The sequence below is a fragment of the Panthera leo genome, chromosome B2, assembly GCF_018350215.1.
Source record: "Panthera leo isolate Ple1 chromosome B2, P.leo_Ple1_pat1.1, whole genome shotgun sequence".
Classification (NCBI taxonomy): domain Eukaryota; kingdom Metazoa; phylum Chordata; class Mammalia; order Carnivora; family Felidae; genus Panthera; species Panthera leo.
In genome coordinates this window covers 40,520,831-40,534,943 of record NC_056683.1, presented here as the reverse complement: position 1 = coordinate 40,534,943, position 14,113 = coordinate 40,520,831, and the positions used below count along the sequence as shown (strand labels likewise).

At 37.4% G+C, this 14,113-nt stretch overlaps 1 protein-coding gene across 12 annotated transcripts in view; it reads right to left on the bottom strand.

The window, feature by feature from the left end:
* Positions 1-14,113, bottom strand: part of UBR2 (ubiquitin protein ligase E3 component n-recognin 2) — a 124,503-nt gene that overhangs the window by 38,251 nt on the left and 72,139 nt on the right. For 9 of the 12 annotated variants that reach the window (XM_042938777.1, XM_042938775.1, XM_042938778.1 and 6 more), the window contains 9 exons: positions 11,783-11,911; positions 10,517-10,700; positions 7,767-7,828; positions 7,001-7,111; positions 5,998-6,063; positions 4,483-4,605; positions 4,280-4,343; positions 3,205-3,329; positions 120-172 (listed from right to left, as the gene is read on the bottom strand). In XM_042938777.1, coding sequence (XP_042794711.1) covers positions 120-172; positions 3,205-3,329; positions 4,280-4,343; positions 4,483-4,605; positions 5,998-6,063; positions 7,001-7,111; positions 7,767-7,828; positions 10,517-10,700; positions 11,783-11,911 — 917 coding nt within the window. Of the gene's footprint in view, positions 1-119; positions 173-1,628; positions 1,779-3,204; positions 3,330-4,279; positions 4,344-4,482; positions 4,606-5,997; positions 6,064-7,000; positions 7,112-7,766; positions 7,829-10,516; positions 10,701-11,782; positions 11,912-14,113 lie in introns of those variants that run through there. The other 3 variants (XM_042938786.1, XM_042938785.1, XM_042938787.1) reach the window with 3 other exon arrangements.

Genomic DNA, 14,113 nt, shown 5'->3' with positions numbered 1-14,113 from the left:
TGAAAAGGCTGTCACTCTCTGAAGGCAACAATTTCATTCTCAGTTCCATCAAAGGAAACGCCAAGAAAAATTAATATATTAAAAACAACTGAACTGGAAACAACAGGAAGTAAACTCACTTGAAATGCGCAACTGCTTCAATTACGCTCTCCATGCCAGTCTCCTTGTTCTCCTAACAGTATGAGAAACAAGTGTGTTTCATGTTAATTGTGTATCTGCTAGCACTTTAAACATTGTGCTTTTCTCTCTCTCTTTTTTAACTTTTATTTTTGAGAGAGAGAGACAGAACGTGAGCAACGAGGGGCAGAGAGAGAGAGGGAGACACAGAAGCAGGGTCCAGGCTCTGAGCTGTCAGCACAGAGTCCAATGCAGGGCTCAAACCCACAAACCATGAGATCGTGATCTGAGCTGAAGCTGGATGCTTAACCCACTGAGCCACCCAGGTGCCCCTGTGCTGTTCTCTTCTTAAGCCTTACACAGCAACTCTATGAAGCGGCTATACTATTATCCCAGTTTTTATAGCTGAGGATTCCATAGTAAACATAATTATTAATACATAACAAGGGAAATTTAGTTGATAAGCTAACATTCATTCAAACTCATACAGTTAAAAATAAGTCACTATCCTACAGTTTCAAGGTGACAGCTTTCAAAAGGAATTAACTTAAAAGCACAAAGTACACATAACATTTAAAATTTACGTAAGATATTTAGCATTTCGTGAAGGTTACACTAATTTCTTATCTATTTTTGGTAAAACAGCATTTCCGAAATCATATCCTATTCATAACAAGATGTAAATAGGAATTCTAATTAAAGAATTCTCTGGTCAAAAATGTTTGGCAAATATAGTTGCCATTACTTTGTACAAGATGTATTTTAAAATGCTGTTTTAAATTGTATTCTTCTTTATTCTAAAGTCGAAGTGAAACTGTAATCGCTTTCTCATCTAGCAACTCAGGATTCGTTTCCTGTATTAAAAAAGCACAAGTAATTTTTATCCTGACTAGATATCTAGTGGTATTAAGAAATTATTAATTATTGTTCTTTTAGGTGTGATCGTGGCATACGGATAGACAAGTTTTCCTAAAAGTCCTTTTGGACCAGTTTCTCCATGTTGGCCCTGACATCTAGAGCAGACAATTCTTTGCTATGGGGGTTCTGTCCTGTGCATTGCAGGATATTCAGCTGCACCTCTGGCTTCTGCTCACTGGATGCCAGGAGCACCATACGACCCTGCCCTGAGTGGTGATCTGGCCAAATGTCTCGTGGGGGCAAAGTTGTCCCTGGCCGAGAACCATTGTTTTACACACATACAATTCTATTTATAGATGAAATGGTAAATCTGGTATTCTGGGCTTTTTGTTCGTTTGTTTTGTTTTGTTTTGTTTTGGTTAGAACAGCTCAGCAAAATAAAATTCTGGATTACTGTTGTACAACAGTACACCTACATCAAACAGCCCAAAAAAATAAATAAAACAGCACAGACAAAAAAGGAAAAAAATGAAATCTTTTACCTTTGGCCCTTTTAACCATCTCATACAAACCAACTACTTATAGTACAGCTAAGTACATACATAAAAAAAGTTACTGGAATGCTCGGAATTAAGACTGTTTGTTGTTGTTGTTGTTTCTGTTTGTTTTTTTTTTTTCAAAGTTTTTTTTTTCTCCTTTGGAATTATAACGAACATGGTCCACCACAAGTAAAGTCAGAAGTAGAACAGAGAACACTCCAAAGGCTGGTTTGGTCATCTGAGATCATTAAAAATGGTTGACCCCTAACAATACATACAAAAAATATTAAATGTAAATAAAAAACACAAATGAATTTTCCTTTTTCAAGTACTTTTAAGAAAAAAACCAGGGCCTTGGAAGTTTTGACTCTTTTTTTTCCCTCCCCTGTTGCAAACTCACGCTGTGGTTTTGGTTGGATGGTGGAGAGCGTGTATGGTCATCTGTGGCTTAACTTGACATTCTTAACAAAATAATCCGGGGGTGGGAGGGGCAGGGATTCATGGTTGGGGTAAACATAAAACAAGACTAGTTGAAACTGGAGATGGGTTCTGTTATGTTTTCTATTTCTATAGATATTTGAAATTTTTCATAATGCAAAGTTTAAAGGAAGTATTACTATGAAACAAATAGGGGTTTAAATCCCAGAAGAATGACCATTAAGGTTGAAAGTTTTGATCTATGTTTCAAATTTGGGGAAACATTTTGAAAAGCCTCAAGGAAATAAGGACCACTCCTAACCATAAGTGTTGGTTATCTATCTGAAAAACCCTGTGGCTGAAAAATAGGTGGCCAAAGACCTTGAGATCCTAGAGGAGAAACAGTTATAATTAGCCTCTGAATGCCCGTGAACATTATTTTACATTCACTAGAAGGAAAAGAGATGGCTCCCTAAGAAGAGTTTTTGAATGCTTCAGAAGGAAAAAGCTCTGGAAAATTTCAGTTTGCTCAACACAGCCGGGCAGGTATTTTCTCACTTCCTTCTCCAATACACTAGGTTAAACATTACACCACCCATGGCAACTTTGTAGTAAAGACTCTATAACAAGCCCTTATCTACTGGATACATAAATTCAGTTCTCAAGACCAGGTTTACTTTTTTTTTTTTAATGTTTATTTATTTTGAGAGAGAGAGAGAGACACAGAGTGTGAGCGGGGGAGGGGCAGAGAGAGAAGAAGACAGAACCCGAAGCAGGGCCTAGGCTCTGAGCTGTCAGCACAGAGCCTAACGCGGGGCTCGAACTCATGAACCACGAGATCATGACCTGAACTGAAGTTGGACGTTCAACCGACTGAGCCACCAGGCGCCCCAAGACCAGGTTTACTTTTATTTAGCATCCTTATCTCTTCTAAGAATTCCCTGTAAGAGATTCTACTTCTATGCTCTTTTCTATCCCCCATCCCTAGTAGTCTCTTTTTTTTTTCAGCATTAAAACATTTTTTTTAAAGTCATCTCTATGCCCAACATGGGGATCAAACCCATGACCCCAAGTTCAAGAGTCACATGCTCTGCAACTGAGCCAGCCAAGCACCCTTCTAATAATTTCTAGTAAGAGCGACTAGTAGGAGTTATACATGTCCTAGAACTGTAGTCTTTATCACTGGAAAAGGTATACAGAAGTAATCTCTACACACTAGCCTGACAGGGAGGGAAGAATTTCTAAATTTCTTTTTTAAGGTATAGGTACTTACATCTTCAGGTAAAGACTTCACCAGTTCACTATGAGCCATAGGTTTGATGCTTAATTGATGGATAATCTCTCGCTTAATTTCATCTGTAGCATTTACCTGTCCAACTCCAGGACTAAATCTCTCTCCTGTCAATGCAAAAGTACATATCCACACATTTAACATAACCAGCATACTTAAGCAGTATATACTTATAATTCATGCAACACAATATATTTTTCTTTCTATGCAATGGGAAGGTAGCAACTGGCTTGGCAACAAGCTAGGGTGAGAGCAGCTCTTAACCTCTGAGGCTCAGACACAACAAGTGAGTGCAGGGTTTGGGCAAAGGAGAGAAAACTCTGGTTGCTGTTTTGAAAGAATGGGATCAGAAGGCAGGAAGGAACTGGATGTAGTAGAAAAGTGGTACAGCAGTAGTTGAACCAGTAGCCTCGGAAACTGCTTTCCCGCCATGTGGCACATGGTAGCAGGGAGGGGAGCCTTCCTTTGTCCTTCTATCTAGTGGCAAATAAGATATCACCTCCTGACAGTAGCCAGGATTCTCTGTTCTACGACCTAACAGAGTCTAAAATAGCAGAGGAGGTGGGGAAGGTATAGGATAAAAGAATAGGAAAGATGGAGGTGACAAGACTGAAAATACAGGCAGTAAGAAAAGAAACCTGCATCTATTAGCCACATGTCTCTATTAATTTATTATTATTATTATTGTATCTAAAGCCAAGATAACAGTTTTGTGACACAAAACCATGGGAGGAAACATCCCTAAGATATAAAGTAACAGTAAATAGATCCTAAATATCCTATTCTTGCTTGCTCTTCTGTTTCCCTTCTTTCTCCTCAGACAAGGAGCCTTTCAGATAATTCTACTTCAGTGGGTCTACTCTCTTGTTCCAAATTGCCACAGGACCATCACTCTCGGTGCTACGGTAACCAGAGGGGAGAAAGACGTGGATGCTCTAACCTTCCCCCCAAACTGAAGAACCGCTCAACTAAAAGAAACATAGCTCAGAAATTCTGAACTATTTGCCACCACAAAAGCCAATGTAATTTATAAAGGTCGCAAACAATCCAAACTTACCAACAAGCATTATGATGAGGTATAGCATTTCTTCTATTAGAGTATTATTTTGCTGAACTACATCCTGTAGCAAGTGGGGGAGAGAAAGTTCAGAGATAAGAATACCAGTAGTGTATTATCTCAGGTGATGAATGTACCCCAAAAGAATGGAAGATACTTCTTTAAATGAGGCTTATAAACGGGCTTATAAAACATGCTCTTACCTTATGGGTAATCTCTGAGCTAAATCTCTTCCCATAGTCTGGAGTACTGAAAATCTGATAAAGTTCAAAGCGGCTGAGCATTATCATCAGGAAATGATTCGGATCCATCATAGAGACACCTGTCTTTTTTTTTTTTTTTTTTAATGTTTGAGATAAAGGAAAAGAGGGAGGTCAAAAGGGTTACTAAATAATTAGTGAAAGATATTTTGGGTTGCATAGGTGAAAACAGCTTAGTCACCAATCCCAATACAAGATGAAAACCCATTTAGCCCAATTCCCTACTTGTGGAAGCTACAAGTGTGGACAAGAATCTAAGTTGGTAAAACAAAATGAAATAGAAACAAAACAACCCTCCCCTAAACCAACACATCTGAGTAACATGGACTATAGGTTCTCTTTCCTTTTAATGCTTTGAATTACTTGCAACCCCATGAATTCAGTTCTTAAGTTTTATTTCAGCATTCTCCTGTCACCGTCTAGTATGTGGACTCAGAGAGAAATGTGATATGGCAATTAAGCTTCTAGTACTTTTTATATACATGATATTAGACTGTTACCAAGAACTCTCAAACTAATTTTTGCTGATAAAAACTATACTAACTGAAGTAACAGCTTTTAAGTATTAGTTTAATTCTCCTTTAATTTCATCTGTATAAATTCTAAATCAACTTGGATTTTAATTTATTTTGAACCAATCATTTTTGGAATTTATATTCCATAACTTTTCTATAATTTTTCAATCCACAGCAATAATATGGAAAAACTACTATGTGATAAGTATTGTGCTATGCACAACAGACAAACAGGGACTAAGATATAGTTGCCATGATTTAGTGGAGGGGACAAAAAGTAAATAGGCAACCACAATCCAGAGCTATGAAAGCTACGCTGGGGATGAGCACCATGCTATGGGCCTTCCCAAATGGGATACGTAGCCACATTATTGTGTGTCTGCAATGGCTTTCTGGAGAAAGTGACCCTGAACACTTAGACATGCAGGAAAACAAGTTACTAGGTAAATGGAAAAGGAAGGAGGTAGGGTGGGCAAACTAGGGAGCAAAAGAAAGAAATGTGCAGAGTTTAAGACTTAAGACAGAGCATGGCAATTTCAGAGAATTTTAAGAAAGGTCAGTTTCACAAGCCTTGGAAATCAAATCAGTTTAAGGGGGTTGGGGCTTTAAGGGGGTTGGGGACAATGAAAAAAGGACGGCTTTCAGGTTTCTGACTCTAACAACTATATACACTGTTGAACAATACACGCAAGATAGGAAACACAAGATAGGAGGAAGGTATGGAGGAAATAAGAGTAGTTTGAATATGTTAAATCTGAGATGTGTCCAGGAAATCTAGATGAAAATGTTCTACAGGCTCTTAGTCATATGAGTTTGGAGCTCAGTAGACAAGGCTAGGCTAAAGTTACAGATTTGGAAGTAATCCTAAGTGACTGGGTTCTGTAGAAATAACAAGGAAAACAATTCCCAATGAACTGTAAGTTTAATGCTTTTAATTCATTACCTGAAGCATTACTATATCCTTGTCAAACATTTCACGCCTGCATTTCACATTATGGTAGTAATAAATCTAAAAAAAAAAAAAAAAATAATTACATTGGGCAAATAGGTTTTTATTTGTGCAGGTCCCTCCTCTCCCCAATCCCCAAGAGCACATGGGTTCAATGCAAGTGTGAATGTGTGTGTGTGCACACGCACCAACACACAATGTGGCTTCCTCAACAGTTAATGCTATCTTAGCAGAGATTAATTAATTAGAAATTTTGAGATTTCAGTGTTCACTGTATGGTTCACATTTTGCAGCTAACTTTCTGGTTCTCCCAAGAAAGTTACTTCTGTAAGGTTTATAGCTACGAAAAATGGGGGGAAAACCTTATCTATACCAAGACTTGATGAAGTCTAAAACTTAAAACCTCAATTTCAGAGCTAATTACTATAGAGCTTTTTTTGATTGAAGTAGAGTCGACACACAATGTTACATGAGTTTCAGGTGTACAAGACAGTGATCGGACAAGTCTACACGTTACGCTGTGCTCACAAGTATAGGTACCATCTGTCACCATATAACACTATTAAAATACCATTGACTCTATTCCCTATGCTGTGCCTCTCATCCTGACTCCAAAATAAGAAACCTATACCTCCCACTCAGCTTCACCCATTTTACCCATCCTCCGACTCCCTCCCCTCTGACAACCATCTAACAGAACTTTTACCACAATTTAAAGGGATGAAATCTGAATTATTATATTACATTTGTTGTTCTAAAAAATGATCTCAAGTTAAATATCAAGAAAATTAAGTTCATTTGTACTTTTGATATTGTTTCTTGACAAAGTATGAATAAAAGTTCCAAGAAACATTTTGATTTAACATTACATTTATCTTCTTGAACAATTTTAATATAGTTACTCAACTTTCAATGACTTAAGTATGTTGAAAATTACAACCTTCACAGAAGTCAAAGGAATGGATGAAAACTATTCATAAACTAAAAATACACTTACCTGGTTTACTAAAGAGAACCCATTTCTTCTCCACATTCCTGCATGTACTTGGGCACATAAAACAAGACATCTAAGAGGGTGTTCTATCAACATGGGTGGGCTAAGTTCACTCTGTAAAGACAAAAAATAAAACAAAAAAAAAATACTCAAAAATCTCAACTCTATAAAGAAGACTGGTTGATAGGGATGGAAACTTTATATAAAACAGTAGTTAAAATTACTCAAAGTATGTTCGTGTGACGGTTAATTTTATGTGTCAACTTGGATAGGCCATGGTACCGTTTTTGATTAACACCAGTTAATGTTGCTGTGACGGTATTTTGTAGACGTGATTAATTTTTAAATCAGTAGACTCTGAGTGAAGCAGATTACTCTCCATAATGTGGGTGGACCTCATCCAATTAGTTCAAGGCCTTAAGAGAAAACACAGGATGAAGAAATTCTGCTTCCAGATTGCCTTTGGTCCTCAGACTACATCAACTCTTCCTTGGGTCCTCAGCCTGCCATGCCAGACCGCCAGGCAGGCATATTTCACACTTGTCAGGCCCATAAGTGCATGAGCCAATTCCTTACAATAAATCCATTTTTTTTCTGTCCCTTTCTTTCTCCATACTTACATACCCATGTGCACATGCATGTGGATACACTCTTCCACTGGTTCTGTTTTTCTGGAGAACTCTTGTTTAATAAAGTTTGTTTCAAACTGATTTCAAATACATGGAACATAATACATAGGTATTTACTTTTAAATGTTAGTACTACTTACTAGAGGTAGTAGCTCTGGAAATTTATATGCCACTTCACTTTTGCTTAATAATACATGTAAACCTGCATGGAAGAATAAACAAAAAAGTATTTCTACAACTGCAAGTCACTTAGAAAAAAGTCCTAAATATTCACTCAACTTTGTATCTAACTTCTTTTCTCTTTTTCTTTGGGAACTTATCCCATTACAAATTAAGATAGAAAATGAATTGCATCCATAAATGAAGCTTTTTAATTGATATTCTAATGAACCTCTGGATCAAAGGCACATTTAGAACCACAGTCTTAATTACATGTACTGATATACACGGATGACATTTTATGGAGATAAATGTTAGACATACAAACACACAAAAGCAGTTATAGAACTATTAAAGCAATTTATATATGTTATGCCAACTTGAAGGTCATGTTTCATTGGGCTATGGAGTCTGTTCCCATTTAAAGTATAGTAGGAGAGATCCTTCTGGCAAGTGAACAGGGAAACTGGTTCTGGGATTCATGGTCTGCGTGGATCCTGATCTCAGAATTAAGTTCCCCAGAACTTCCAGTTTAAGATCAAAGCCTCTTAAATTCCTGACTGCAAAGGGCTGTTGTATAGCTCCACCTTAGTTAATTCTGTTACTTAAGAATTAATTATCCTGTTTATGTTGTCTAAACAGGGAATGGTTTTTATAATCTTATCAGTGGATGTTGGCCATGTGGGTCAAGCCTGGCTTAAGGCTTTTGTCACCCGAGAAGACCTACATTTTGAGTCTCATTCTGACACTCTGACACTCAACCTCCATTAGTACACACTCCAAGTTGTTCTTGAACTATTTTGTATGTGTGTCCTTAGCTCTTCAATTAGATTATAAGCATTCAGGCCAAGCTTTATCAACAGTGAGTAGAATGCTCAAAAATGTTCACTGAGAAGGTCTGAGAGCGGTAGACACCTAGGCAGAAATTAGTACATCTGAAGGGTACTATTTTCCTTGTGGGTAACTATCAGCATCAGCCTCCATCATACAACCAGATTTTTAAAGGCAGCAAAGATCAGCAGCTGAGCAGTAAACAGGACCAACGTTCCTGCACTCCAGCTGAATACTCTTCCACAACACCACGCTGTTACCTGCTCATATTGACTATCAACAGGTTCAGGATGCTCAAAGCACTCACAGAAACACAACTGGGCCTGAACAAGTTACAGAAATAAGAGATTTCTTCCCACAATCATAATTTCATACTAAGTGCTTTTTTGTTGTTCCATTTGTTTTTTTGGTTGTTGTTCCATTTGTTGTACTACCGATATCCAGGTGGCTAAGTTATCTTAAATCTTCACGACTTCCAGAAGACTATTCTAATGCTAGGCTCTAGCAGGAGGAAGATGGGATAATGGTCAGAACAATGAAAAATTGCCTTCAGAAAACAGGGATTATTAGTCCTGATCCCATGGACATTAAAAGAATAAAGGAATACCAGGAATGGCCCTATGCCCACAAATTTGATAACTTAGATGAAATGTACCCGTTTCTTGAAAAACACAAACTACCAAAACTCATACAAGGAGAAACAGATAACTAGAATTAACTTACATCCATTAAAGAAATGGAATCAGTAGTTAATAACCTTCCAAAAAAGAAAGTATCAGGTTCTTATGGCTTCACTGACAAACTCTACCAAACGTTTAAGGAAGAAATGGTATCAGTTCTCTACAATTTCTTACACACATACACACACGCACCCCACTTTCACGTCATATTAGGTTACTGAGCCATACACTTAAGATGAATTACAAATGCTGCAATGAGTAAAAATAGCTACCTTTAGAACTTCTTTCTACTCTCTCAGTTAAAAATGGAACTAAAGGGAACAACAGTATGTGAGCAGGATAAGATTTCCTACAATTAAAAAAAAAGAATCCCTGCAATCAAGAAATACAGAAGGAAGCTACACTGAAATGAGTCTGCAGAGATGGACGAATGTATATTCAAAGTTTTTGGTTGCTGCAAGGTGGCAGCCTCAAATATCGTACCAAATATAAATGACTTGTAAATCAACCACTCATGATTAAAAAACTATCCCTAAAAAGGTTATCAATAAATAAGCTTGGAGGGAGAGAAAAAAATTTGGGGGTGGTTTCAGTTTACCAGCAATCACTTAAGTGATACAGCAATTTGAATTTAACAACACAGACCTTGAATCTGGGTTGAGTTAAGCAGTAACAACAGGTGATTAAGTGCAGTGAAGAAGTCTGAAGGGGGCGCACCTGGGTGGCTCAGGTTAAGCCTCTAACTCTTGACTTCGGCTCATGTCATCATCTCATGGTTTGTGAGTTGAAGCTTTGCATTGGGCTCCGTGCTGACAGTGCAGAGCCTGCTTGGGATTCTCTCTCCCTCTGCCTCTCTGCCCTTCCCTCATGCATGTTCTCTCTCTCTCTCTCTCTCTCTCTCTCTCAAAAAAAAAAAGTCTGAAGAAGTGCTATGGTATGGTTGTTATAAAGATGGCTTCTGGTGCCAAACCACCTCACAATCCCCACTCTCTTTCTCGCCGCATAACATTAAGCAAGTCACCTCTGTGTCTCAGTCTTCCCATCCGTGAAGGAAATTCAATAACAATACCTACCTCACAGGCGGATGGTGATCAAGTCAATGCTTAGCAGACTCTCAGTATAATGTGTACTAAGTGCTCAATAAATATTAGTCACAAACAACAATTTAAAAAATGATTTCAGGGTCCTTTGGGGGGGGGGGGAGGGGAGAAATGCTTTACCTGCAAGTAAGCGAGAAACTGGGAGGTGAATGCTAACTTTTTCTTGGGAAACACAGTATCTGATAGTTTCCACTGAATGTCCACAAATGCTTAACGTGATTGGCTGTTCACCATCAGTGAAACCACCATGACACTGCATCAATACAGCAAGGCATTTCTTGTAAGCTTCAATTAACACTTTTTCCTAAAAAAGAGGGTTTTCTGTAAGTTATTCAAAAGGCTGGGTTTCTACAACATTGAATAAGCACCTCAAATTCGACGAAGAGTAAGTACGTAAGTACCTCAAATATCAATATAGGCAACACCAAATTCAATCTTCCCTCCCCCAACTCTCCCTCTTCCAGTGCCCTGTCTCAGTGAATGACATCTCCATACAGCTGTGGAAATCTAGAAGTTATTCCAATACTCTCCTTTCCCTCATTTCCCACTGTCCAATCTATTCCCAAACCAGCAATTTCACCTTCTAAATTTCTCTCAAACCTGGCCACTGATCACCTCCAGTAACTCAAAGGAAAGCCAACCATCTATTAAATCTATTTTTGCCCTCCTCCATCTATTCTCCACACAGAATAACTTTAAAAAACATGTAAACTGGGTTATGTCACTTTTTCTGCTTGGTAGCCGCTAGTGGCATCTCAATTTGTTAGAATAAAACCCAAATTTCTTTCCAAGGCCCTGCGAAGTCAGGCACCTGTCCACTTTTCTACCTTCAACCTCTGTGCTCCAACCTGAGCCTTCTCATAGCTTCTGGACCAACCATACTCTTTCTCATCACAGAGCATGATGCAGCTGTCTCTCAGCCAGGAATATGTTTTACTCTTTGACCAGTTAACTCTGACACATAGTTCAGATCTCACAGAAGTCTTCTCTTACCTCTCAACTTACACAGGCTCTCATCTAGACTTTATAGCCAAAGGAAAGCAAAATAATTTTAAGACAGGACAAATGTAACAATTGTAAAGCTTTACTTTTGGATAAATTTCTAAACTCTTTTTATATGCTCAAAATCTAGATGGGATTATAGAAAAAATTAAGATAGTAACATAAGAGAAGAGAGAGAGTGGATTATTTCTTCCTCTATTTTCCAATTTTTTCCTGAGGATTCAGAATTTTAACTTTTATGGAATTTATAGGTAAGAGGAAAATATGCTGTTTTATGAGTTAAGTATCACTACTACCCTCTCCAGATCTCCTCAGAATTTACTGAGGAATTTATTTCCCCCCCTCCATTTATCGCCTTACCCCCTACCCCTAGAGGAAACTCACGTCTAAAGCACACCAGTCTTGCATCATTGAAATGACATGTGTTAATTTCATTTGTAGTGTGAAGGCTGCCTCCCACTCTGGTTCCATTTCAATATGCTGTCCTACTTGACGTGTAATTGGGTCCATCCCCTTAAAGGAAGCAAAAAGATTTAAAATGGATTAAAATTATATTTATTCTCTTACATGGGCACTTAAGAAATAATATAGAAGAAATATATATTGATTACAAAAACATACAAAATAGAAGTTTTAACAAGAATAAGTAGTGTAAGTCCAACTCTAAATTACATATTTATATAACAGTCTCTAAAATATAAATTAAAAATCCCAGTATAAAACAAATTATTTGAGGCAATTTTTTTTATGTTTTAAACAATAAAATGTATATTTCACTGCAACAATCCTTCAAATTATTTTTAACCCTATCATCTACAGACCAAACTATTAGAAGAAATTGGATAGGCTTTTAAAATGTTACTGAATTTATAAATATATTTTACAATATACTGCAACAAAATTTTTATACTTATTCTGAATCTGCAACTAAAATTTCTCAGACACTAAAAGAAAGCAAAACATGGGGTGCCTGAGTGGCTCAGTTGGTTAAGTGTCCAACTTCGGCTCAGTTTTGAGCCCTGCATCGGGCTCTGCACTGACAGCTCAGAGCCTGGAGCCTGCTTTGGATTCTGTGTCTCCCTCTCTCTCTGCCCCTCCCCTGCTTGAGCTCTGTCTCTCTCTCTCTCTCTCTTTCTCTCTCTCTCTCTCAAAAATAAACATTAAAAAAAAAGAAAGAAAAAAAAGCAAAACGAAAACAAAAGAAAAACAGAAAGTAAAATATTATTTCATACGAATATACATTTTTGAAAGAATCTTAATTAAGAACATAATTTTTTAGGGGCTCCTGGGGGCTCAGCCAGTTAAGTGTCCAACTTTGGCTCAGGTCATGATCTCGCGCTTCATGAGTTGAAGCTCTGTGTTGGGCTCTGTGCTGACAGATCAAACCTGGAGCTTGCTTCAGATTCTGTGTGTCTCTCTCTCTGCCCCTCCCCAACTTGTGCTCTGTCTCTGTCTCTCAAAAATAAATAAAAACATTAAAAAATTAAAAAAAAAGAATATCATTTTTTAGAACCTAGCCTAACTACTCTTGGTGTGTCAGAACTGATTAAATAACAGAAAATAGAGGATACTAAAGTATTTAAAATGACCAAAGTGGGGGCGCCTGGGTGGCTCAAGTCGGTTGAGCGCCTGACTTCAGCTCAGGTCATGATCTCACACTCCATGAGTTCGAGCCCCACATCGGGCTCTGTGCTGACAGCTCAGAGCCTGGAGCCTGCTTCGGATTCTGTGTCTCCCTCTCTCTCTGCCCCTCCCCTGCTCATACTCTGTCTCTGTTTCAAAAATAAATAAAAACATTTAAAAAATAAATAAAATGACCAAAGTAGATATTGTTTCTACAGATATAAGAAAAAACACAGAAGTATTATAATAAACTAAACATCATGAACCACCACCCAACACAGAAACTAGAATGTCTTCCAAAAATGATCAGTCAATTTTGCTATTTCTTGCTTACGAAAGCTGGATAGCTATTAAAAGAATCATAACGGTGCAGCTCAGATATTTTGGGATATCATCTACCTTCTTACAGTTAAAACTGGTTAAATACACCAGTTGGCTTCTGTTTCTAGATTCTGTTCTGTATATGGGGGTGTTTCCAAAGAAGAGAATTAAACATAGGGGAATAAGATCTATACTGTATTATACAAATATCACATCAAGGAGAGAAAAAGAAATATGGAAACATTAAAACTAAAAAATCAAACATTATAGTTTCTTAAATAATTAACTTGACAATGCTTCCACGTAAGCCTAATATTAAAAAGATTGTAATTGTAAAATTGTAGAATATTGTAATTGTAAAATTACAATCCCCAAAGAGAATGTTAATGGTAACCAAAAGAATAACCAAAAAAAAAAAAAAAAAAAACAAACAAAAAACCAACACAGCAGATGCCAGAACTTCTGCTGGGATCTCATTCATTCTACACCTTGCTAAGAGTTTCTAATTAAAGAGGAGCTTCTTGGTCCAAATTGTAGTCACCCAAATTATTCTTTTAGAAATGTGTCCCAAATGAAAAGAATATAAAAAGATGTTCAGGTCAATGAACCAAAAAAAAAAAAAAGAAAGAAAGAAAAGTGTTTCCTTTTATTTTTGAAAAATTTTTTTAGAGATTATTTATTTTGAGAGAGAGAGGCAGAGAGAGAATCCTAAGCAGGCTTCATACTATCAGTGAGGAGCCTGATGTGGGGCTTGAACTCACGAACCATGAG